This window comes from Semicossyphus pulcher, unplaced genomic scaffold (assembly GCF_022749685.1).
Source record: "Semicossyphus pulcher isolate SPU_LCO1_2020_fin unplaced genomic scaffold, fSemPul1.0.p SCAF_2, whole genome shotgun sequence".
Lineage (NCBI taxonomy): Eukaryota > Metazoa > Chordata > Actinopteri > Labriformes > Labridae > Semicossyphus > Semicossyphus pulcher.
In genome coordinates, this window is record NW_027211693.1 from 14636021 (window position 1) to 14661782 (window position 25762).

At 42.5% G+C, this 25762-nt stretch overlaps 1 protein-coding gene across 1 annotated transcript in view; it reads left to right on the plus strand.

Moving 5' to 3' along the window:
- Positions 1-25762, plus strand: part of diaph2 (diaphanous-related formin 2) — a 411814-nt gene that overhangs the window by 19844 nt on the left and 366208 nt on the right. The window contains exon 5 of the mRNA XM_069669466.1: positions 3880-3984. Coding sequence (XP_069525567.1) covers positions 3880-3984 — 105 coding nt within the window. The remainder of the gene's footprint in view (positions 1-3879; positions 3985-25762) is intronic.

Genomic DNA, 25762 nt, shown 5'->3' on the forward strand with positions numbered 1-25762 from the left:
GGCTGTAAACTTTTCTGCTTTGATGTTGCAAACACAGAAACACCAATGGTGTCGAGTTTCTTTTGATGCTCGTAGCTTCTGTTAAGCATCTATCCGTCTTTGTCATCTCTTTTTATGTCATACACACAAACATTGTTGTTGCTGCTCTTGTAATTACACCCATTCTGTTATTGATTTGTTTTTATGGTGCTACATGCCACGGCCTTAGAAGTCCAGCCCGCTTCAAATGGAGCGATGACCCATGCCATATTATTGAGACCACCTGCTGTGCATTAACGACTAGGAGAAAGTGGAAATATTTTCTCTCTGGAAAGTGGTTTACACTGTGTTCCTCAAAGCCTCAATAGCACATAGCCTATTACTGAGAGGTCATCAAAGGGATCAGGGAAAATATCGGGAGAAACACTCAACAGTCAGTTTGGAGGAAAACCAAATGAACTCTTTCCAGAGTTTTTCAAACTCATCATATGGGAGCTGAAGTATATTCATAAACCTAAAGGGAAAGTTAAAAGGCATGAAGAAACGTTTACTTCCAGCACTGCTTTTAGGAGGGTGTAGTGTATGTCTTTAGTCTATGTGTCTGTCAATGGATTTTTCCGAGATATGCACAGCTGGAATTCCGAGCCCCCTCATTGAAATGCACAGCAGTAAATCCACTGATGATATATCCGGTATTTACATCTCGCTAAGGAGGCAGCTGTGTAGCAGGAGCAGACTGCAATCCAGGAGCCTCAACCTTGGAGCACTGTTGCACACAAGATAACATGTTAACTATTTTTATATCTCCCTGATGGGGTGGCTTTGTGTCTGAAGATGTTGCGTTTTGGAGCTTAAAGTCATCTTATAAGTCGTCTAAATGATGATCTTGGCACTATCACCCAAATTATGCTTTTACTCTTCTGTTAGCTTGAAAACCTCCAAGAATGTGACGCCTTTACTTAAAGTGCTAATCTCGAAGATCTCAGTTTTGCTGTCTTTGGCGGCACCTATGGCGATAAACGGTAATTGCGGGAGCACACTTCCCAGATATTCAAACATATGTGACGCCCACTGTTGGCTCCGGTTGTAACTTGATTTTCCTCACTGATGGTCACTTTCCTTCTTAGACTGTTTGCCTTCATCTGAGCGTCAAAATAGTTGGATTTTTACTTATTTTTGTTTTTGAAGGTGTATCTGTAGTCATCTATCTTTTCTTTGTTTGTTCAGCCATAGAAGATTACTGTTTACTCGCAACACTTAAAGGTTCTCAGTCATCCAGCTCATGGTATTTCTAAGCTTAATCCAAAATGCAACTGGACTTGGTTGAAGTTCTTGAAGACATCTCACCTCTCATCGGAAATGCTTCTTCGGTTCTAAACTGACTGGTGGATGGAGCTAATGACCTCCAGAGGCTTATATTTCTAGCTCCGTCCAACAGTTTAGAACTGAAGAAGCCTTTCAGATGAGAGGTGAAACGCCTTCAAGAACTTCAACCAAGTCCAGTTGCATTTTGGATGAAGGTAAGAAACACCTGTAGAGATTGGAAAAGCAGCTGCTTGACACACAAGTGTGTTTGTTGCGTTAGCTCCGCCTACCCTCTCTGGCAGACCAACCACTGCTGGTTTATGGGAAATGCGTCACTAACTGGGCGCCGCTTGTGATGAAAGTCACACCAGACACGCAGTCCATAATACCGCAAAGGCAAGGCTTTCATCAGTGGATCATAGGCTCATTCACCATTGTGTTACCTCATTCAGCGATAGATAGTGACTTAACAGACATTTATTTAAATGAAGATCTTCAAGATTATCACTTTAAGATTAATTGATTGGTTTTATTCCAGTGCCAGTTTTTCTCCGTTACTAATCTTGAGAGTATCTTCTCATAGTTAAGAGTCATAGTATGGTGCTCTCAGAGTCAGAGGACTAGTAAAACACAAAAAGTCACATTGCAGTGCTGCTGTGGCCAGTTTGAGGTTTTATGTGCCTCTCTCTGCTTCTTTGTCAGGATGAACACTCCTAGTAATAAGCTCCTATGTGATCCCTCAGCAGTTACACTCTGCACCAGGACATTAAAACCAGCCCACAGGAGAGTTACCGCGTCTGCCCTCGCACACACGGATCAGACTTGAGGGTGGTGGACAAAAAATAATCGATTTGTCACGGTGGAATCGAAACATTTTTAGTACGTCTTCTGCTTTTCTTAGATCCGCTCCCCCCCCCTCCATAGCTTGTAGTCTTCATATCCATTTGAGCGTCAGACACGTTTGATTGTAACATTTAATTGCTCCTCTCTGTGATTTGAAGCCGATGGCACTCCGAGTAAGGCTGTTTGTTTGCACCGAAAGTTAGCTAATTAACCTCAGCTATTGTTCCAGTTCAAATCCAGCGTTCCTAAAAATTCTGTCCCTGATGCTTGATTAGCCAAGTGTTGCAGAATGACATTACGTGGCTTAGGCAATACGAGTGATGACTGATTAGCATCTGAAAACTCTGAGACAAACATGAGACAAAAAGATTTCTCCGGCGTCACCGACTCAAATATCATCATTTCAGTCACACCGGCAGCTCAGCCCGAGATATCCTGGGACTCTTTCCATGTAGCCTGTGAGGGTATAATTAATAAAAGAGCATTAATCATTTTGGAGACTAAACGTGGAGGGCTCATTCCTCCAGTTTGCCCCCTGACAAGCATCCCGCAGGCCCGGCAACTCCTACCCCTCCTACACCGCGCTCACCCCTCCACATTTTGCCTCGTTTATTGAATGCCAATTAAGCAGATAAATTAGCAGGGTTCAAAGATTAATTAAAAAACCTGCTGGTTTCCTCGGATGAAAAAAAAACCTGGCAATTGTAAAACTTTCCGACACGTTTTTTTTTTTTTTACCTCGCTGTCCCACAAAAAGGATGTTAATGGTTTTTTAGCTCCGAGGGTATTTACTAGAGGAAATGTAGTCGAAGGAATGTAGGTCACGCTGCCCCTGGATGGGATTCCTGTCCATGCTTCACTGACAAATGAAGCCAAACTGTTTGAATCAGATTACCTGTGGAAGGATATTCAAAGCATTGTATTACAGTGTTCTTATTTAGACGGGACAAGCTTAATTTATTAGGTGGATTTTGCAATAAATCAGGAGGAGGAGAATCATTGCCAAACTCGACATGATTTCCTGCGCTCTCCAGCAGAGGGCAGCATGGCTCCACAACTTTTTCTCCCTCCATCCTAAAACCCTGAGGAGGATGTTTTTTCCTCTCTGTTCATTCTAGCCGTCTCTTTGTGAGAGAGTGCTTCTGATAAACATCCCCCTCCATTCTAATCATCATGTCATTCCCTAGCTTTTAGTGCTCTGTCCGGCCTTCGCTCCATCCCCTGATGTGTCTCACATGAAAGACCTCTTTTGTGATGCAGAATTAAAGTAGCACGAAGATAATACTCCCAATAACACGCAGATACTGCCTATCCAGCCTATCTGATGTGATTGCATGGCCTCAATAGAAGCACTGTTGTTTGATTTGGCTCTCTTGCTCGGAGTTTGGGTGTACAGTTTTTTATTGCTATAGCCTTGCTACTTTCGCTTCAAGGACTAATTATTGCTGCCATTATTTCCTGATGCTGCACCTCGTGACTTTGACAAAGACACATAGATGGAAAGGAAATTTATTCAACTGCAGAAGGACAGGATATGATTTTTAAAGGTAATGGTGGTCATGAGATTTTATCATTTTCGGTTGTTTCTTTTTATTAGGGAAACTTTAACACTATGTTCCCGAGGTTTAAACTAATGTTTTATTACGAGCAAAGAATATTAGTCGTATAATTTATCAAGATTCCTTATAAATCTGTAAAATGTAAGTTTCTACCATCACGTTAAATGTCTCCTATCTTTCTCTGTGTCTCCAGGAGGACATGAACCTGAACGAGGAGCGCAAAGCCCCCCTGCGCGGAAAGGACTTGAGCACCAAGCGCGAGATGGTGGTCCAGTACATCTCAGCCACTGCCAAATCTGTAAGTGAGAGTGTAAACCTAAGAGCTCTTTGCTTCTAGATTGAAGAGTATGTACTGTGTAATTGTAGTGGATGAGCTGAAGTATGATGACACTCCACACGACTCTCCAGAATGAGTTTAACCCGATCCTTTTGCTTTTTTTTACGACTTGCTTTGTCATCCGTTCTTGCACACTCTCACTTGCGTCGTTTTCTCTCTCTCTCCACTCTTCATGCTTGAGCACCACATCTTTGATTGCAATTTTTTGATTTACTTCCTCCATCGTATTTGCCTTTAATCAGCAGTTGTAGGCTTTAAGGTTTAAATTGTAGTCACTTACTCACTCAATGCTAGGTGGATGGTCATGTGCTTGCATGCAAATTGTTGGTTGTCAGTTGTGGACTTGCATGGGAGTTTTTATTTTGCCTAGTGGTGGCGGTGCCTACAACATTATTGGGTTATCATGTAGTAAAATAAAGTTCTGTCAACATTCTGGCAGCAGAATTAGAGTAATAAACAAAAACACTAAATTTAAAGCTGATGAAAAACAACATGTGTCTTTGTTAGGTCTGTGTACAGTTTTTTTAACAGCTGTTAACGACCGTCTGCACTGTTTAATATCAATAATAGGGTTTAGGATTATGTTGCCCGTTCTTGTAGAGCAATCAAGAACCCAATCATCCCTCTAATCCAGAAACAGCAGTGAAAATAAAGCGATCTGACGGTAATCCATGAATATCCGATACACTCTCATCCTCTTTTGAAGTTATGACCACCCCAGTGAAGTGAAATTCAACTCGGCGCTGAAGGAAAGAAAGTGATTTCTGCCCCCATCGCTTCCCCGAACCTGGTAGCTCTCTCTTGACATCATCATTTATTACCTTCCTCATTGTTATGGTAATTAACTGGCATTATTGATAATGATGATTATCCGAGATGATTGAATTCCTCACAGGGCCCATTATGCTTTGTGAGCACTGATATTTTATTCAAATGAATAACGTTATCTGCGTAGTCAAAGGACAGAGGACTAAATGTGATGTCTGTCAGCACCCTGCTATCACATTTAATAGGACTGAAGGAGGGGGATGGTTGGGTGTCAGCGATGATGTATCTGTGCAGACGCAGATTCATGCAAAGGGCTCATACAGTTACACTGGAGCACCTTTACATGCACAGACTCTGTCAAACACAGACAATACATGAGGGAGCAGACAGACTATAGTTTAAGGCGCACTTGTGTGTGATTCTGATGCTAATGTGCTACTACTGTATATCTCCATCACATTGAGAGAGGCTATAAACACAACTACTTGCACTATTATGACTAACGCAGGAGTAGGCCATTTATTTCAGAGTCTTAGGCTGCGTTCAGACTGCAGGCAAATGTGGCACTATTTTTTTTGCTCATATGTGACTCTGGTCTGTTTTTTCATGACAGTGTGAACAGCACAAATCACATGGAATCGGATTCGGGCCACTTTAATATGTGGTCCTAATACAGATTCAGGTCTGATGTTTTTGCAATGTGACCTGAGTCTGAACTGTCATATCGGAATTCATGCGATTTTCACGTCATTCTCGATCGACAGTCGTCACAATTTTGTGCTGGTGTGGAGTCAAACTGCAAATATAAACATAGAAGACGGCTCCGACTCCGCGTAGTGGCAGCCATTGCTGCACAAGAAGCCATGATTTAAAATTTTGCTCTCTTTCTCCTCATCCTCGTTATCACCTGCTGTTGAATTCGCTGGCTTCCGCGGCACATCAATTAATACATGAAACCGTAAACCCTTGACGTCTACGGCACCCATGTGTGTCTACATACGACAGCGTGCTGTGTGTAGCCTTTGCTACTGTTCTTTTGCGGGTCAGTTCAGGACCCTGGCCAGTTCACACTGCAATCTCACATTGTCTACATTTTAAAAATAACGTGAACAGCTGAAGAAAAAAATTTGGATCTGAGCAATAAATGGGACTTGAGCACAAAGTCTTGCAGTGTGAACGAAGCCTAAATATATCAGAGGAGCGCATCAACAAAAACCCAATATACAAATTATCACATGCTTTAAAGATCTCAAAATTAGTTTTACTCCAGTAAACACACACCTACCCATAATTGCTAAACCAGGGCCTTAATGAATTCAACAACACCAACTCAAAACAATATACTTCTATATTAAACCTCTTTAATACCCTGTGGTTCTTATTAGCTCCTTACAGACTTAAAGAGAGAAAACGTATTCGGAGAAATGTAGGTGACGATGCAGAAGCAGACAAGCTGGCAGCTTGTGACAATGTATTAATTAGCTTAAAGTGAGTTCTGTAGTATGCAGCATATTGTTATTATCTACAGCTTGAAGTTAATCCTCATAATTAAATAGGACCATGTATAGCCAAGAATAATCAAAGAGTGCAGTTTGTCAGCAGATAATACAACAGAAAAGAAGGGCCTAAATGAAAAACAGTCTAGTTTGTCATCCATACTACATATTTTTAGTCTTTACGTGTTAAAGAATCCCATCACTAAACTATATATTATCATCACAGGGTTAGGCATTGTCTGGGGCGAATGCTGCTTGTGGTTGCTGATGGGCATGCAGTGTGGACTAAATCATATGTTGCATTGTGAATGTAGATGGTGATGAATGTGGGAGTGGTGCATTTTGGACATGTTGATGTGGGTTTTTTTTCCAGTGGTGCCTTCAGTGTTAATGTGACTGTTTTTTTCCCTAGCAAATACGTATGCTGTATTGTGGGATTGCAATTTTTTGGGGCTTTGGAAAGACGTCACACACATTCATCTCACTTTCAAGATTGTGCCTTTTTTCCAGATTGTAGTGTAAGGTTCAAACACAACATTCGTCAAGACAGTCAATTTTGATGTTAGAAAAAGAAGAGCAGCCTGTTTTAAGCTTATATTTTGCAGCCATGGCATTATAATGCATAATTTTCAGATTTGTGTATGTAAATCTGGACAGGCCCGTTTCTCTCTTAACCTGCAGCTAATGCAATGTATGCAGGCTTAAAGCGCTTTAGAGCTAAATCAGTACATATTGTTGGAACAAGAAATGTCCCCCAGTCCTCTGTGGCCTTTATTGTCTGTCTCTGCAGACCTGCTCAATTGGGCAACAAAGCAACCTTATTTTTTCTGTCAAATAATGCACACATGTAAACACCTTGACATTCAAAAGGTTAAAGGTCCTTCACAATGTGCACCTCTCTGGTACGTATCATTCATGCATGTAGACCTGCCACAAAGGCTGTTTCTATAAAGCTGTCTGCCTTCAAAAGATCCCTGGCAGTAGAAAAGGCTGATTATTACTTTGTTTACTCTTAAGAAACACGTCTTTCAAGGAAAGTCAAAGCTCTCTTTTAAATGGAGAATTGTGCATTGACACTGTTCATTTGAATATGTTTCAATGGAATCCAGCTTTGCTTTTGCAGGAGTGTGTCTGTGGACGTCCTTGACCATCGGCTTTGCATGAACATTTCGCTCTCACCTCATCTCTTGCCCTTTCTTTTTTTCCTTTAACGTGTTGCCAACATCATTAAAACTTCCAACCTTCTTTTACCACTAATACAATGACCTTTTTTATATCAGAGATCCACTCTGCCTACTGACAGTGATTGTTTCCTTGTTTAATTTCAAACGTGCTGTGTCTCATATGTAGGGGGGGTGTGATGGCAGGGTCTTGTGAGGGGGATTGTTCAGTGTTAAAAGTATTGGTTTGGTTGATTTGACCTCCAATGTGACACCTTTTTTTCTGTTAATGGTGCCTTTTACTTGGACCATCTAGGCCTCCTCTTTTCATTCTGACAATACGTGTTTATACAAATAGAATTTGTAAAACATTTTTTGAAAGAAGCTGGTAATTAGGAGTGTTCCCTTACCAATACTAGTATCTGTATCTGCCTCCAACACAGTATCGGGTATCGACGAGTATGCCAGTCAACGCACCGCTTGAAACCGTAACCAATTAGCCTCCCCAAAAATCAACCGGGTTTAGGTGAACTATTGTGGGAAAATAACAAACAACAACAACGACAACAGTGTGGTGCTAGCAGACTAGCAAAATGTCAATAGGTGTTTTCCCACCAATATTATGTATATTTTTAACTGTTAGTATAGGAGAGGTAGGCCTACCCAGTCAAATTTGCCCAAATATGACGTTCGATTATTCCTTCGAAAAAAACACAAAGGTTCGAACTATTCAAATATCTATTTTTGCGCACTATGTCCTCAAGAGGGCATACCAATACAACGAGAGACAAACTTACTTGCAAAGATATATTTATTTAAACATAAACATGTCTTTTAAAGACATCCACATACCTTTACCTGTCTGTTATGCTGGGGCTTAGAATCTCTCTCTCTCTCCGGCCGGGCTGGGATTTAAATTCTCTGCCATCATTACAACAGGCCAGATGGTTGTTTTGTATTAGCACGTTACAGCTCGACTAAAGTTCATTATTAACGTGTAAAGTGACGTTGTGTCCATTAGAGATGCTCAAGAAGAGAGTGTGCGAGGACATACCAGAACACGCGAGAGCTCGCGAGACAGCCGCGGAAGTGCTGATTTTCATATCAAATATTAATTTTAATAACTGAATGTTTTCTATTATTATTCTATAGATTATTATTATTATTATTATTATTTTATATTCAAATTTAGAATATGTATTGACAGCCCAACCCAGGTCAAGGTATTGGAACATCTCTGCTAGTAATTAATTTGTATTAAGAAGAAAGTCTTACACTTGTACGCAGTTACCTGTCCTTTATTTAGTTTATATTATATAATAGGAGATTCTCAATATCAAAACTCCCTACTCCATTACTGCTCAAATTATTGGTCGGGACATAAACTGTCAGGAGTTTTGCTTCTTGTATAAGTGAGAAAAAGGTGTTACATGGTTTTGAAAACACCAGCTTGTTAGTGACACTGAACTTGTCCCCCCTCGAGCCCCTCCCTGACTGTTGTCTGTGCACACTCAAGATACTGTCTGTCACTTTGGTCAAGCTGCTCTAAAACAAGAAGCAAAAACATGCATCACTGTTAAAGCATCAACATCTGTGGAAATGATCTGAGTCAACGTGACTCATTTAAAGGTGTCTAGCCCGCAGTGTTCAGAAAAAAATATTCCCCCAGTGTTGGAGAGTGACATGCTGCATTCACTGGAGTGCAAATGGAAATGCGAGTACACGGTAAGATTAGAAAGTAGTATGTGCGTGATCAGGTGGCGGCACGCGTAAAACAGACTTTATTGCTGTCATAAACTCTTGGTGGAGGGATGGAAGGAGGAAATCAAGCATCAAATGGCCACAGACTTGGAGAGTTTGAGAGTGACAATAAAAGAAATGGAAAGGGAGATTAGAAGAGTAGAAATGAAGGAGGGAGGGGGGGGCAGGAGAAGGGAAAGAAAGACAAGGAGCACAGTGAGTCCTGTAACTTCCCGCAATCAAAATGCATTTCCCCAGAAACATGTTGCAGAGAAACAAGAGCTCAGCCACAGTATAGAATTCATTTACTCGGCTGACAGACACCCTCCTACTGTGAAACAAGACCCACAGTTGCAGTAATAAAAAACACTTCTGCTACCTGCCACTATTGACAGATAACAAGGTTAAACTCCAAGAATGGTGCTGACTGCATGTGCTCAAGGTAGCTCCGCCACACAAAGTTGACACCTGAAGCCCAACGATAATGGCAGCTGATTGATATCTGCTCAGGCGAGGGAGACCCTGTGCAGCCTCTTTGTCCACACTAGACTGTTCTTTTTATTGTAAACCAGCCAGTCAGCTACAAAGAATATCACATGTCACCCTGTTAATCACATAATAAATCCCTTGTGTTGAATTCAGCATGTCTAAACCTGTTGTTTATCACTTCCACAGATGTTGTTTCTGGCCATTTGTTATGCGCATCCTTTGCAGATTCTTTCCACATTTTTCATGCATCTTTGCAGCTGCCCAACAGACACTATCTTCAGTCTGTGCCCATGATTGTAAAGGTTCTCTTGTTGGCTTTTTAAAAATATTTGTCATATAGTGTGTGCTGTAATTGTGTATAGGATGTTTGTGATGTCACATGAGTTACGCTAATGCCTCAACTTGTAATAGAGAGGATTCTCTGGCCTACTAATGATTGTGCTGTTTGTGTCTTTTTGCACATTAACCTTCTCCGCTGATCGCTGCATGCAGATAACTGGGAGCAAAGTTGCGGTAAGTATACCCATTACTTATTTGGCTTCTGAGTTTGTTCTTCCTGTGTATCTGTCTTCATCCCCCCCCCTGAACACACACACACACACACACACACACACAAACGCACACTCTCCGACACGCGCATTCATTTACCATCTTTTGGAAGGATGGCGATGAGCACGTTCCAAATTGTGCAAGTGAGGTCATTTTTATAGCTTGCATTTTTATTTTCAGCCTTTATATTGCTAATGGCCTGTAATTTGGAAAGGCTATAAATTGCAAACACAATTCCTGCATGTAAATGCTTGCACTTTCAAATGAGGGATTTTGAAATTATACAGCCTGCAAATGAACTGGGAGGCCTTTTGTTGGTTTTTACTCTTCCTCTTTTTTAAGAGAGATTGCAGTGTCACTACCTATTAGCATTTGAATATTGTAATGGCAACAAATACCTATCATCTGCAATGCTATCTGTTTATCAGAACATGTTGCATCTAAATGGCTTCAGCCGTGTTTATTCAGTCTATGAGAAGCAACACATACTGAGAATATCACTTAATAAGGCTATGAGCATTCACAAATAAGTTGTAGACACACACACCCTGAACCTAGTGACCCGTGGAAAGGATATCAGATCTTTTTGCAACCATAAATAAGTGGACGTATTCATGGCTATATGTTTGGATTTGCTGTCAGCAACTCTGTTTCATAAGACTTGTTTTCTTACAGATGTGTATTCCTGTTTTTGTTGTATCACTTGACCTTCTTCTAGTATCCAAAGGCACAATAACAAATTCAATTTCTGCCACTGATATATTCGGTATAGTTTCTCGGTTTTATGCCACTTGCTTCTTTTCTGTTAAGATCCCATTAAGTGTCACCCTGTTCCCTTTTTTAAAAAATGGCTTCTGATATTTTTAGTTGCCTTTACAGAAAAAGACCAAGCAACACTCTGTTATTGGTTTAGCAAGTGCTGAGTTGTCACTTTAAATGCTATTCTGTTGCCTTTTGAGAGCTTGGTAAGGATTAAGAGGACTGTAAAGCTTAACAGGAACACAGGCAAGGTAAAGCAGCACACTGTGACCTGGCCTCTGCTCTGCCTGCGCTCACAGACAAACCTCGCTCTTTGAGGCGTTTTACAGACACATTTTGTATCGATTGAGTTTCCTCCTTTGTCAAACTGTTCTTTTGTGCCTGGTTATTTCTGTGGGAAGAGCGGGCTTTTTCGGCTCGGCCTGTGTGCACGTGGATGGAGTAGCTCTCGATCGGGTGCAGTGGCCACATTGTGTTCAGTAAATGGAATATGACAGAATTACCCCAGTTTGTATTAGGACCACTCATCCGAGATGTGGAGGCCTACTTTCAGAAGTTCTGCAAACCGTCTGAAAAGATGCTGGAGACCCTTGCTATCAAGAAGTTTCTTCCAACTCAAGAGCACACTTAAGCATTAGACTTGACCTTTGTAACCTCTGTCAGGCCTGCTGCAGTCACCTACAGATATAACTCACATACTGACAGCTATGATCTACCATTCTAAAAAAAAAATCACTGTAAGAGGAAAAACACAGAGCGTTTAGCCTGGTTAGCCAATCGTGGGTACAGTTAGCTCCCTGCTTTGCTGGCAGTTTCCCATTTTCACGCTGTCAGCGTGCGTCGGTGGGAGAGAGCGCTCTCAGATGTGCTGGAAGCAGAGTGTTGGTTAGGATTGTCTATAGGGAACACGCAACTGTAACTCCTCTGTCTCAGGCATGAAATCTCTCTGGCACTTTCCACTCTCACAGTACAGAATGAGGTGGGAATAGAGGGTTGTGTGAATTGGCTCTAATCCAGTCTGACCAGCGTGTAAGTGTGCAACACTGCTAAGTCTCACATGCTCTCCCCACCTCCTTAAGGAAGATTGAGGGGAATATGAGCAGCACACACACCTGGGTAACAGCATGCCTGCAGATACACTCAGACAGTCCAGTCTGCACCAGACACCTCTTCTTTTGCAGCTGCCTATTGGCCACTGCCATGGTTTTATAGCAACAGTCTCTGTAAAGATTGGCCTGATTTACGTCACAAGTCAAGGGCCACGTTGTAACAATCCATCAATGACTCCTGCAGTGTTACTGTGAAAGCAGACTTCCATCTCTCTGCACCGCCATTGACAGGCTCTGCAGCTCAGAGGGAAACGCTGCTGAGGCTGCCAGAGCGAGGGCGCACATGAGTGAGAAAAAGGGTGTGTGCTGCGTGCACTGATGAGCAGCAATCTCCAGACCACAGGAAGGTGATCAATATCTGTATGACTGGACAGATGACTGCTTATTTCCATGGTAACATGCTGGTCAGCTCTGAGATGTCAGACGGCGAGGGTTAGTGTGTGTGTGTGTAAACAAGTTTATCTCTGTTTGTTTGACAGTATTTGAATTTGACCAAACAAATCCGACAAGGCTGCAGTGGCTGAACTCTGATCTGAAGTGTTTTAGTTTCAACAGAATGATAAAGTTCTGCTTTTCAAAGCGGCAAAGGACGGACCAAGTGTGTGGCTGTGCGAATAATGATGCCTTCCAATTTACAACTGCAGCGAACAATACACGGTTCAAGTTTGAAATGTTGAAGTAATCATGCACATAATAAAAATATTAATGAAATAACATCTAAAATCCAGCATTTGTATGTCACTGAATGCAGCTTACAACAACTACAAGGTCATCCATTCCCACAGCTGAATCTAAGTGAAAGGGCTCCGTGCGGTTATATATTTTACATTTCAAATTAATAGATGCTTTTGAGTGTTTTACAAGCAAGGCATTGGGACAAACCTTGAACATTGAAATGTTTTTCTCATTATCAACTTTTATTTCCCTGCAATCAATGCAAGGTATTTGTAAGCCTCCTACCTATTTGTTTTTCTGCTTTACTGTCGTGTATGTGGAGGCAGCTCTGTAGCTACCAAACATTTCATAGGTATTTATTATTGTTTTTAAGAATGAATTTAAAAAATTCTAATCCAAAGCATTCAAAGTCAATACGCAAAGGTCTGCATCTAGCTTATTTTGTCTGAGCAGCAGATAAAACTCCAAAGTTATTCAACATAAAAGAAAAAAGAAAAATGACCTTGACACTGTACATGTTTCTGTTGATTGATTTTGTCTGTAGCTGAGTTTACCGTTTCCTCATAGTGCTTACAGAAACCAGAAGTGCAGCCACTTAGCTCTGCCTACCCTCTTTGGTAGACCAACCACTGCTGGGTGAAGGAAAATGCGTCACTAACTGGGCGCCGCTTGTGATTATTTCAGCGAATGTTGCCACAGACACCCAGTCCATAAAAAAACGTTATACTGCAAATGTAAAGGCTTCCATCAGTTGGCCATAGGCTCAGTCACCATTGTGTTAATCCTAATCATTCGGTGATAGATAGTGACTTTAACAGCATTTATTTAAATGAAAAAGTTAGAGATTGTCCCTTTAAGGCCAGAGGACTGCGAAGCATTAAGATGGAAAACGAGGGTGACAGCAAGAGAGAGTTGCATTTATATGAGGACATGCAGACATCTGGCTCCTCTTTAACTCCAATCAAGTGCTCGTTCACTGAGCCAGGAGTGCTTACGAAGGACCTTTTCTTTAAAAAAAAAAAAAAAATATGTTGAGGCTGAAAGGAAATCTAGGCACCCTCCCTCCTCCGTTTGCCTCTTTACCTTTTTAAAAACCACACGCCTCAAAAGACTGTTTTGTTTCAAGCGCGCTATTAAACTGCGTGCTGTGGGTTTGAGCAGATTTGATGTGGCACATGTCCTTGGTGTTTTAAAAGAACGGCAATGAAAAATTAATCAATAGCGCGTGCCTCCCGTGCCCTGAGCCAGTGTTCAGCATGTATTCTACCTTAAATTAAGATCAAGGAAACATGCTCCGGAGGGGACTGTTTGAATAAGATGTTTCTTTGATTGGTAGAAAGCACCTTTTAGGGTTCAATCTGACGGACATAAAAAAGTTGTCCGGGGGCGGGATGAGGAAGGATTTATTCGACAAACTTCTGTTGAATAGCATTTCTGCAAAATCTCTAAGCAGGTGTCGTTTTTCATGGATACCAAATATTTGCAGGTTTGTTTACTCAAGTACCTTTTTTAAAATCATAGAAACACTTCCATTTACCATCCTGCACTGGGATGTTGGAGAGCATGGTCATGGTCAAACTGTCTCCTTGCTCTTTCTGGTACAATGTGTGATACCAAATTATAGCTCTGGTCCAGAACTCCACGAGGTCACATCACTTCTCTTTCACCACCTCGATTTTAGAGTTTCAAGCTTTTAGTCAGGCTTTAATAGAAGTCTATGGGATGATTTCTACGGAGGCCTGCGATCTGTTTCCCAACTGAAATAGTTCCTGCCAGCTTTTCTAAATCACTGCAGAATAGGTTAAGAGTTAAACATTCTCAAAGCAACATAATAGAACAAACAAATCTCCATGAAGGAAACCACTTATTACCTTGTATCCCTGGGAACAACATAGATTAGCATATGACAGGGCATAATTTTTATATATTTGACATGCCAGTCTTTGCCCAAGTTTAATATGTGGAGGAACAGCATGCAGGGGTACAAATTCTCAAGTGTAGCAGTGTTTGCAGTAGTAATATGTTAATATTCTCCCTTTTTCAAAGCTAAATGTATGCTACCTGTGCCATAGACAGGCCCTAAAGGTGAGGCCAAAACATCTCTATCGCCCCCTGATGACTGGCTGCAGTATAGGTCATAAAGCCCGCCTCCTCCATGTTAACAGATGGGACATGAGTCAAGCTATAAAATCAAAATACACGCCAAATACATTTTCTCAGACATAGTTTCTGTCATTATAGGTAATTATTTATCATGCTGATTTACGTTACGCAACTCTGGCTCCAAATTACATCACCATCACAACATGGCAGCGCCCGTCACAGGGGCTGTTTTGGCTTCAATATCGTACAATGAGAGCAGATGGAGACGCGTCGTCCATCTTTATATACAGTCAGTGACCTGTGCTGTTAGCCTGTGGTCTGTGTAGACAGCCTTGTGCCAAACAGTCAGTTATATTTGTTGGAACACAAGTTAGCCAGAGGTACCGCTGGGGGAGATGGTAGTTTAACCTTTGAGTAACCTTTACGACTCCTGTAATTTAGTTATTGTTTGATATTTTTTACAACATTCCTTTTAAAATATTTGTTATATTGTGAGGACTGTGAATAATTTCAACATTGCCCAGAGCTCAACCAGGTTGACACCAAACAGGAAGTAACAACTTTTGTTTTCACCCCCAATCTTTTGAATTCTTTTTTTTTATTATATAGGATTATTACTTGTATATATATGTATACCTACTTGGATTTTGGAGCAGTTTGAATATTTGCACCTCACAACTGAATTAAAGTGCTAAAAGATCTCTTAAAGATCTTTTATGCATACATGATACTAAACACGGGACGACATTCACCCGTTGAAAGACACATTTACAAGTACAGTTTGTTGGTGGTGTAATAGCTCGAGTCACATTTGTCATGTAATGTTGAACTTTAAGGCCTACATACAATTTATGAATTATGGTTGCTTGTGACTTCCAGATTGCGTGTCTTCGGGCGCTCATGCTTTGAGAGTGACCTTTGCAGGCTGTGTAAGAAGCAAAGGTTTAGCTGTGACAGAGGGTGGGCTGTGTGGGAAGGATCAAGTCAACACCAGCTCCCACTGAGGAGGAGAAAAAGAGGCTACTTAACCATCAGCACTTGTCTTCTTTTAATTTTCCCTTTTTGGTTTTTATCTCTCCATTCTTTCCACCTTCCTTCTTCCTTCGCACGTCCCCTCTCTACACAACATATGTCTTTTCAAAGGCAGAAACAATCACTCCTCTTCAATCAGAAGGAGAGAGCTGGATCTTGTTATTTTGAAGGGAACATGAAAGGCTGAAGTGGTCACAGTATGCTGATATTGGATTGAACAGTGGCTATGGCAGTGCTTTATAGCCTGTCTGTATTCATGTTGGCGTGTGCACATGCTTGCATGTGCGTGCGTGTGATAAGTAGCACTGTTTTTGTCCATGCTGTTCAAATAGACTCGGATATTACAGCTTGGATTTAGACGTCGCGCGGAAGAGATAGAGGACGGCAGAGCATTTCAGAAAGAGGAGGGAGAGAAAAATTGGATTCTTAGTTCTGTTGATTGCATATCCACGAATTTTATGTACTGTATGCACATCCCCACACCAGTGATGGAGCTTGTGAATACTGGCTATGCTCTCAGTTGTACATCTCTCCCCCACAGCTCTGTCACACACTCAACGGCACTGCCGGCATGCTCAGCTCGGCAGGAGGCCCCTGCAGGGCCGCATTAGGCTCCATAAACTTTATAGCATATTTTTACAACCCGCCTCTCTGTATGCAGCCACCATCACATCCAACCGCATCTGCTTTAACTGTTCACACAGCTGTGAAATTCCGTGTATCCCCATGTTTTATGGTTGCTTGCTCCTCCAGTCACTACCGATTTCTTTATTTGCTCCTTTAGCTTTCTGATATCCCCCTCTACATCTGTGTGTATTTAGTGTGTTTTCTTTTTGCTCCGGTTGATGGAGTTGTGTGCCTTTTTTCGAGATGTGATCACGGAGAATGTTTGCAGTGGGTGATGTGATAATGCCCTTCTGTGCATAACCTTGCCAGGCTCTCTCCTCTTGTGCATTTCTTGTCATATGAAATGCAGATTTCAGAATGATAATATGTGGCCTTGCATTCCAATGTGGGCAGTGTCCTCGACAGCTTATGCGCAGACCCGTCTAATCTGCGATGTCTCTGTTGTGAGGTTTGAGGACAATCAGGACAAAGAGAGGCAGCTGTTGACAGGGACCTGTGGTTAACCAAAGTTGTTGTAGCTGTCGGGTTCGGAGAAGAGTCACATTGATGGCCTGTTTATAATCCCCCCAACTCTTGCAGTAAGCCCACCAAGCCCTGCGGGAGCGCCTTACTGCTCAGCCAACTAGTCCACTCAGCACAACAGAGTGCTAACAAGGTATCGCCTCTGCCTATCAGCTATTGTGCTCTCATAGCACTGTCATACTTGGACGCACCAGAGTAAAGCCACATAATCGCCTCATCAACAGCCAGGTTCCCCCCCCGACTCCCCGGACGGCTCTCTGCTGTAATGATTGGTGACATGATCAAGGCCAGATCACTTGCTGTGTTATTGTCTGGCTTGCAGTTTCTTTTCTAAGGGTGCTCAGGAGACATGGGCCTCAGTTTTCAAATTTCAGCCTTCAAGCCGTTTACCAATAGCAGGCGACTGTTTGGTTGCCCCTTTCCTCCCTCGTGAATCTGTCAATGAATGAATGAAAAGATGAATGAATGCACGGGTATAAATAAACCATGCCCTAGATATAAAGGCTCAGGCTGCGGTGACTTAAGCCTGGTTGGTAAAGCGTAGGTTCGCCGTGCCAAGGAATGAGGGTTTTATCCTGACCGAGTTGGCACCACCTCTCCTTCATGCATGCTGACTAGGACGGGATTCAGCTGCCAAACTGGTCGCAGCTTTTCGCATATTACATGCTCTGTCCTTCCCTCTCTCCCCTTGCTTTCCACTGTGCCCTGCCAACTTCTGTAGCTGCGTATTAAAGCAAAGAATAGTATTGAGTAGGTCTGTCGGGGATGTTTCACTACGGCGCTGATGGCATTGGATCTTAGTTTGGTTTGGCTTGCTGAGAGTGTATCATCCTCAGCGCCATGAACACAGAATCTGGTCGTGCATTGTCATGGTCGTCCTCTACTCAGACAGAGGCGGCAACAGCTGCAGCTCAGCTCCTGTTGTAGTACTCAAGGCCGGCACTTGGGGGCAGTGGGCGCCCATTGAATGGGCCAGATGGTGCAACACGCACAGAGGCTGAAAAGCCACATTGTTGTAAAGGAATTGACCTAATGGGTTTCTCTCAGCCCACATAACACACGGCTATGTGTGCCACTAATGCCATTTTTTAGACGTCTGATCTTTAAAGGGGAGAAAAAGTGTGAGCGGCATTCAAATTGGTCTGTCCTCTCTGATCAATACTCTCACCCTCCCACTGTAGACAGAGAGGCGAAAAACGAAGGATAAAGAACAGATTCATCATTATTATCTTTCCTGTGTACGGATACAGAATGAGACTGCCTCTGACACGGTGGAAGACAGCCAGCCTCTGCTGGGTCTTTACTTTTAACGCTTCACTTGCACGATCAGGGCCCTGTACCGCACCTGCTATCGACAAGACCTGCTGTATCGACCGCTCGCCTATTCAATCATATCTGAATTATTTATCAGACCGGCCCCGCGCTGATGAACAGATGCAGCCCCTTATCAACAACACATCAGTTATGCTTGCAGAAACACACCATTGATATCACTGTCTTTACCTCTGTTTCCCGCTTACCTTATACATCATGACAGCAGACTGACACCTCATCACTGTCCCGCACTTTGTGCGTATTCCATCATTTCTCCTCCGAGATATAAACATCAAATCTCTTTCCTGACCCCACTTCAACACGCGCGCTACGCTTGCTTATTGGCACCCTTCGACACACATTTGACACATGTGTTCTGCAGAAGCATCCTCTCGATTGAGTACGGCTTTCATTTTTTCCAGCACAGAACCCGGTGAAAGAGAGCGGCGGATAAAGGCTCCCTCACTATTTCGACTTCTTCCACCTTGTCATTCGGCTCAGGTGCCCTCACTAACATACCACATCAATTTTTAATGCACAGCCATATGGTGGTCTTGTTTTTCTTCGGGTACTCTGCCAGATAAATATGAAGTAAAATAAAGCAACAAATACGCTCGTCCCTGCCGATGCTTGCACATATGTCGTAAAGGCTTTTGGCTCCATCACTTGGTGGTCAGAATGCATCAAGCACTTCTTTAGAATGGGGCCAATTACCTGTTATTGGCGCAGGGCTGATTTGATGGCAGATGTATGGTGTTCCAAATGGTGATGTCCTTGATGTCGGCTATAGACCCAGCGTGAGGTGACATCCAATCATGTTGAGATGGCTGACCCGTCTCTTTATGTCCTGAGCGGTCTTGAGAGATGATCTTTTTTAATGCTGATTGGTCGGACGTCTTCTTCACACCTGAGACGCCGGCCTTGGATCAACACGCAGCCTGCCACTGGATGCGAGAGAAAACACACAGGACCTTCCGCTGCAGACCCCTGATGTGTATAATTACTCAGACATTTAATAAGACAAGCAGCAAATTCAGTGTCATGTGTGAGGTGTTTTTCTTCTTTCCTGTCAACATTTCCCATGTTAGCTTTCAGTTGGCTGTCTCTCCGCTGCCGACGGGTGTTGTTTGCTCGATTGTTTGTGTGTCACCTCGCATGTCTCAGTGTGAGCAGGAGGAATTTGCTACCACAAAAGAATGAAATTGAGAGGGAAAAAGTTCCCTTCCAAGCCCTGTAAGTAGAACAAAAGAACGGGAAAAAAAAATCTTGATGTTATTATGCCGGCAACATCTTCTGAGCTTCTGATATAAATGAACTAAGGCTTCTAAAATTGTCATTTGAATTATGCCTTTCATCTCCCCATGGTTTTTAGTGAAGCAGTTCAGCCTAAGTCTCAAGTGAATGTTTTTTCTTCCCCTGTTTGCATTTCTGAACAAGCGCCATAACTGTAATGAATTCTATTATTTTAAAACCAATTACTGTTCGTTGGGAGCTTTTTTCACCGCGGTTGTCATGCTCTCTGAGGAATAGTGCTGTTGCAGTGTCGACTGCACTCAGAACCTGATGGTATTTCTTTCTATTTCCCTAACCACCCATACTAATGTACTTTTCTGCTGTTACCATACGGCACCTCCTCCATGCAAACTTCATATGAACCAGCATGAGAAGAATCAGAGCAGGGAAGGATTGCTTTGGTATGTTTTTAGCTGAGCAACATTTTGCGTAATCTGTTAAATACTGTAAAGGCAGTGAGGAACTCTCAATACAGCAGTACAAGGAATACAGGGCTTCCTTGGCTATGACTTTTTAGGGAAAATTACAGGCGGTAAAGGACATGTTGTAACATTCTTTTTTGCTTTATAAAAGAGAAGTTTTATATCAGAAATCCTGCAAATTTTTTATGAAAAGCAGGAGAAAAAAACCCTCAAAGGACGACAAAATGCGGGGGCCAATAGTTGATTTTTGTACAGCATGACATCTGACACTCTCAGAGTCGTATTTTAGATGCTAAACTAAAAGAAAATATGGAAGCCCTTAGCGGACATATTTTATTTACTCCGTTTTCCTGTGATAACGAGTTAAATCTAGACGTTTTCGCGAGATCTCGACTTATTTATCACATTATCGCGAGATAATGACGCTGCACCTCTGTAACGTCGGATGATAATAACTCGTATCCCCAGAGCTGCAAAAGCACAAAACAAACATAGAAACAGGTTCAAGTTACCTCATTAATGTGGGCAATGGCAGTTTTCCTACGGAAGCCCTTAGCGGACATGCATCTATACATTTTATTTACTGTGTTTTCCTGTGATAACAAGTAATTTTTGGTCATTTTCTCGAGATCTTGACTTATTTTTCCCGTTATCTCGGGAGAACAAAGCTGGTTTTCCCATTATAACGGATTAATTTGGCCCATTATCTCGAGATAACTAGCTTGTTTACTCGTGATAAGAAAGAAAACAAAACAAGAGGCTGGTCACTTTGATATTACAGACCAGGACATGCCATGCTGGCATTGCCATCACTAATGAGGTAAGTTAAACCTGTTTCTATGTTTGTTTTGTGCTTCATCATGATGATCATCCGACTTTACGGTGGTGCCCTGTCTCGGGATTACGAGATAAATTAGTCGAGATCTCGAGAAAACGACCAGAAATAACTCGTTATCACAGGAAAACAGAGTAAATAAAATGTATGGATGCATGTCCACTAAGGGCTTCCGTAGGAAAACACAAAATAGCAAACAAATTTATAAAGACCTGCTGTTAAGAGAGTATGTGAGTTGGAGGTAGAAATGTGCGCGGGATCCGGAGCGTGTGCTTGATTGTAATGTCTGAAAGGTTTTTCATTCTTTCCCCTTTTTCCTTATTACATGTAATTAATGCTTCGTGGGCTAACAATGGAGTGTCGTTTAAAATCACGTTAGACCACACGGTGTCCTTTGTTCATGGTAATTATATTTATTCGTGATCGCTCAGGACTTGTACAGACACTTTTACAGACATTATTATGAAGTTTCTCTTTCACGCTGCTCTCCATTATTTTCCTTTCTAAGCACAGGACTAATTGGATCCTGCTTCCATGCTTAGCCACCGTCTGGAGGTGGACCAGTTTTGTTCGGGTTTTTTTCCCCCGAACTTTAGTCCTCAAATAGAGCCACTCACATCCAATAACTTCAACCAGCAGTGTGCAACTTCAGGTTAGATACTTGGAAGTTGTGCAGAACAGCACTTTAATACACTAACTTAACCTTAATGTGCATATGAAGTCGACTCCCATATGCACAAACACACTGAAAGAGAGACGGGAAGAGTAAGAGAGAGATTAGACACGTTCACTCATTAAAAGCCAGCCAGTCATTCTGCCCTAAAGATTGATTTATAGCGTATTTAATAAGCTGAAAGGTTACCTCAAAACAGATTTTCTCCATAATTGACCAATTTAGTGCCGCTCGATAAGCATTCATGTCAAGCTGAGATGTGGTGGTATTTCTGTCTCCCTGCCACCCTCCCCGCTCGCTCCCTCTCATGCGTTACCACTGATATTACAGTGTCATGATTAGTTATTAGAGCCGGCATGAAATATTCAACATGTTGTATTTTGGATGTTAACAGGGTGGGGTCCAAAAACCTGGGCCCCACTGGCTGCAGCATTAGTTAGCATCACTGAATGTTCTCCTAATTAGCTCACTTTGCCCAGCAGCTGTCTGCTATTAGGGCCCTTTGTTCCAGATGTTATCTCATTAGAATGGCATTGATCATCCTAATGACTCCGGGAGAGATTATTGGTCCACATTAGTGTGACCCTGGTTGCTCCCTGTTTCCCTGAGGTCAAACCACAATAGCTTCACCCATCCATATGTTGTGTTGACGCTTTAAGTATAGCGGACGTTTCCTGCAGTCGAGGTTAGTTGAGTGTGGAAAGCCAGCGAAACGAAGGCAGGAATGACTCGGAATATTCGTGCATGCTAGTTACAAACAGGCAAGGTTTTGGGACATTGAGCCCATCTTTAGCGTCATTAAACGGCCCATATCTTCTGAATGGATATTCTCATATTGTGCACGGGTTTCACAATTTTTTTACACAGTTTATTGTTCACAGTGAAAAAGTGAAAACTGCTTAAATCAGTGTTTTTCCAGAATTACCTTTTTTAAAAAGGTCGCCTCTGAAATGGGCCGTTCAGAACAGCTGCAGGTTTCTATGTAGAACCTTGCTTTCGCTGAAATCGACCAATTAGCATTCACCTCAGGCTGCCTTCTTGCACTTGCTTGTAGTCGAGTCGTTGTCAGGATTTCAACTTACCATTCCGACACCGCCTGGCGATTCTGGCTCGTACATTTAAGGCCGAATAACTGATCCTAGAGCAGCCATGTTTTCTACAACTTTGGAGTGACAGTGCGGCCGCTCCCCCACGTGGGATCGCACACGTGGCGGGAATGGCTACGCGGTCACTCCAAATACTCTCAGCCAATCGTGGCTAAGGTCTAACCTTTGAATGGCAAAATGTTCCTTTGAGGAGGAAGGAGAGGCTCTGAAAAATAATTACATTAAAATATGTAGACAATCTTTAAAACGAAACTAACTTTACCATCGTGATTCAAAAACACATTCGAATAACAGAAAATTGATGGCATAGCTAAAATATGTCCCCTTTAAGTATGGCGGACATTTCCTGCAGTCGAGGTCAGTTGAGTGTGGAATGCCTGCAAAATTAAAACAGGAATGACAAAAAGCATTAAGCTAATGCTTTGTGTGCATACTTCCCTATCTGTGAATTTGCCCTAGTGTCATTGCAAATATGGCTTTTCTCTCTAAATTGACGGGCAGGGCTGAAAGTACATGTTTTTGTTTGCTTCACATTTTGTTCCAGTTTGGGAGAGTAAAATATATGAGTTAGTCTACCAGTTACCTTGTCTGTGAGAGCAAGGTTTTCTGAAGCAAGGATTTTTGCCATTGTTTGCTTTTATATTCAAAATATCTAATAGAATGTTTCAGTATTCACAGTCGCTGGTGATATTGAGTGCTCTCATTTATACTATTATACACCCAAGGCCTTCATTTTCTGCATGTGTGTGTGTGCGTCTGTTTTGGAGTGCGGTGTTTGTGCATGTATCTGTGCACACATGAGTGGGTTTCTGTTTTTATGTGAATGCGTCGCTGTGATAGGAAGAGAGGGGGGCCTTTGGTCTTGGTGGCTTTGTAGCTTTGTGGACAGACACGGCTTTGCCAGGGCATCGCTGACAGCTAAGAAGCAAGCAGTTCCCTCCCCTGCCACAACAAGCACAGAAGTACACAGAAAATCTTGCGCGTCTCATCCCTTTGTTTCCCCCCTCGAAGCAGAAGAATTCTGCAAAGCCATCGAGGCATTTCAGAGAGAGAGAGAGAGAGAGAGGGGGAGAGAGGGCGTTAGAGTGGTGAGAGGAAAGATGGAAAGAGAGGGGTTGGAAGGTTGAGAGCAGGATTGGGCAGAGGGAGAAACAGTATTCGGGCAAAGTGATGGGAATAGAGTTCAAGACAGGGAGAAGCGAAATGTCTTATTACTCTCTCCAGCCTGTCCCTCCCTCTCACTAGTGAGCAGTCTAACTAATCCTGACTTGACCAATTCCCCCAGACTGCAGTGTAAACCTGTCTTCTGCTCCACAGTGTGCCTCAGGGGTCAGCTCCTGACAACACTTTTAGATCTTTTTCCTTCCTGCGGCACGGATACCTTTTGTATTAACTTGGTGCCTCTGTTTTATACTTTAGACTCAAACGTGCAGTAAAACAATCACGCTTAATTGCATCCATCTCGGCGGTTCAGTCCTCAGGTTTTCAGGCTCCACGGCCTAATGAAAACGGAGAGGCATCAGTTTAATTATAATGTACCTCGCCTCTTATCGAGGAGAGATTGTTTTTATTTGGAGCCCTAATGAATTTCTCATCAGTTTGTTATTAACATTGTGCTATCAGGGACTCAAGTGGGGAAGCAGCCAATTACATGGCTTTGTTCTCCCTGATGGACAAGTATGTGCGCCTCTGCTGAGGGAGAAATAACTCGTGAAAATGCTACGGGAAGAAAACACGGCAACATCTTCCTGCCATCTTCTTCCAGACAATTTTCTGCTTCAGGTAAAGTGTAATGCGTATGTGCCGTGTTCTCGTAAAGGCCTTTCTACTTACGCCAGTTAGGTGAGTTGTTCTTGTAACAACTGGCTCATCAACTGATCAGGCCCTTTTTTGGGAAGATGGCGGTTGGCAGCTGCAATAATGGCTTAATCTGAAAGAGCATCAAAGCAGCACCGCAGAAGTTATGCCCACTCAGCCGTATGTAACATGACATTCGCAAATTCAGCCGTTGTTTTTCTTGCTCCTGCCCGTTTCAAATTGAGCTATTAAGACATTGGGTGCACTGAGTCAGTGCAGCCTCATGTGGGTACGAGTGGATTTGGGTTTAGTGCGGCGCATTCACACAGTGGAATGAGGACATGTAACGATAATCTGCCATTTTTACCCCGTCGGTATGTGGCATGGCTTCCTTAACCTAAAACCCATTTGGAACTCATCTAATGGGATATGAAGGCAACATAATGATGTGTGGGGCCTTGTTATTTTCCTTTGTTCACAAAACACTTCCCTAGTTTATTGCATTTTACGGTTGAAGGGCTTGATCACTAGTATTATGGCTTTGTAAATGGGAGTCAATAAATTACCCTCTGATTAAAGACGATGCCCTCACTTTAGGTGTGAGAGCCATTCGCTATGCATGGTTAGCACCAGCCTTTTTGTGTATACTAGTTTAATCACTTTAATTTCTCTTTCATTTTAACTCACCTCCATAACTCTCTGACGTCCCCGACAGTTCAGCGTGGCACAAACAATTTTTAGGCTGAATTATGGAAAGCCCCTGAAAGTCTGTTATCTTTCAACACGTTATTTTAGTTAAATCTGCGTCTAGACGCTCCCAAATATGTCTCCTTTTTAGTTGGATATATCGTTTTATGCTGTTAACCTTCCTCCTGTTTTTTCTTTCATTTACTGTAAGCAAATGAAGAGATTGTGGTTTTCAAAAAATGTAGCTAGTCATGGAGAGAGAGTCATATTTCCAACTGAATCAGAGTATAAACAGGAGAGAGTACAACCCTTCGATCCCACAGGATCCGTGTCCGGCATGTTCTGTCTGCGCTGCGGTTCTGGTCCGTCACACGGCGCAAGCCCTCGCCCACAGGAAGCATTGACTTGAATGGGCGCTAGCAACTCCGGATGTCGCGTGGCGGCGGAGCTTCGTTACGGCGCTGTGGTGGAACAACAGTGTAAAAAGGGCTTGTGTGTCAACTGCCTGTAAATACTCGGCGCTGCTGCTGTCACAAAGAATGTGCTCTTGAATATTAAGTGTTTACTTTTTGCGGCTATACTT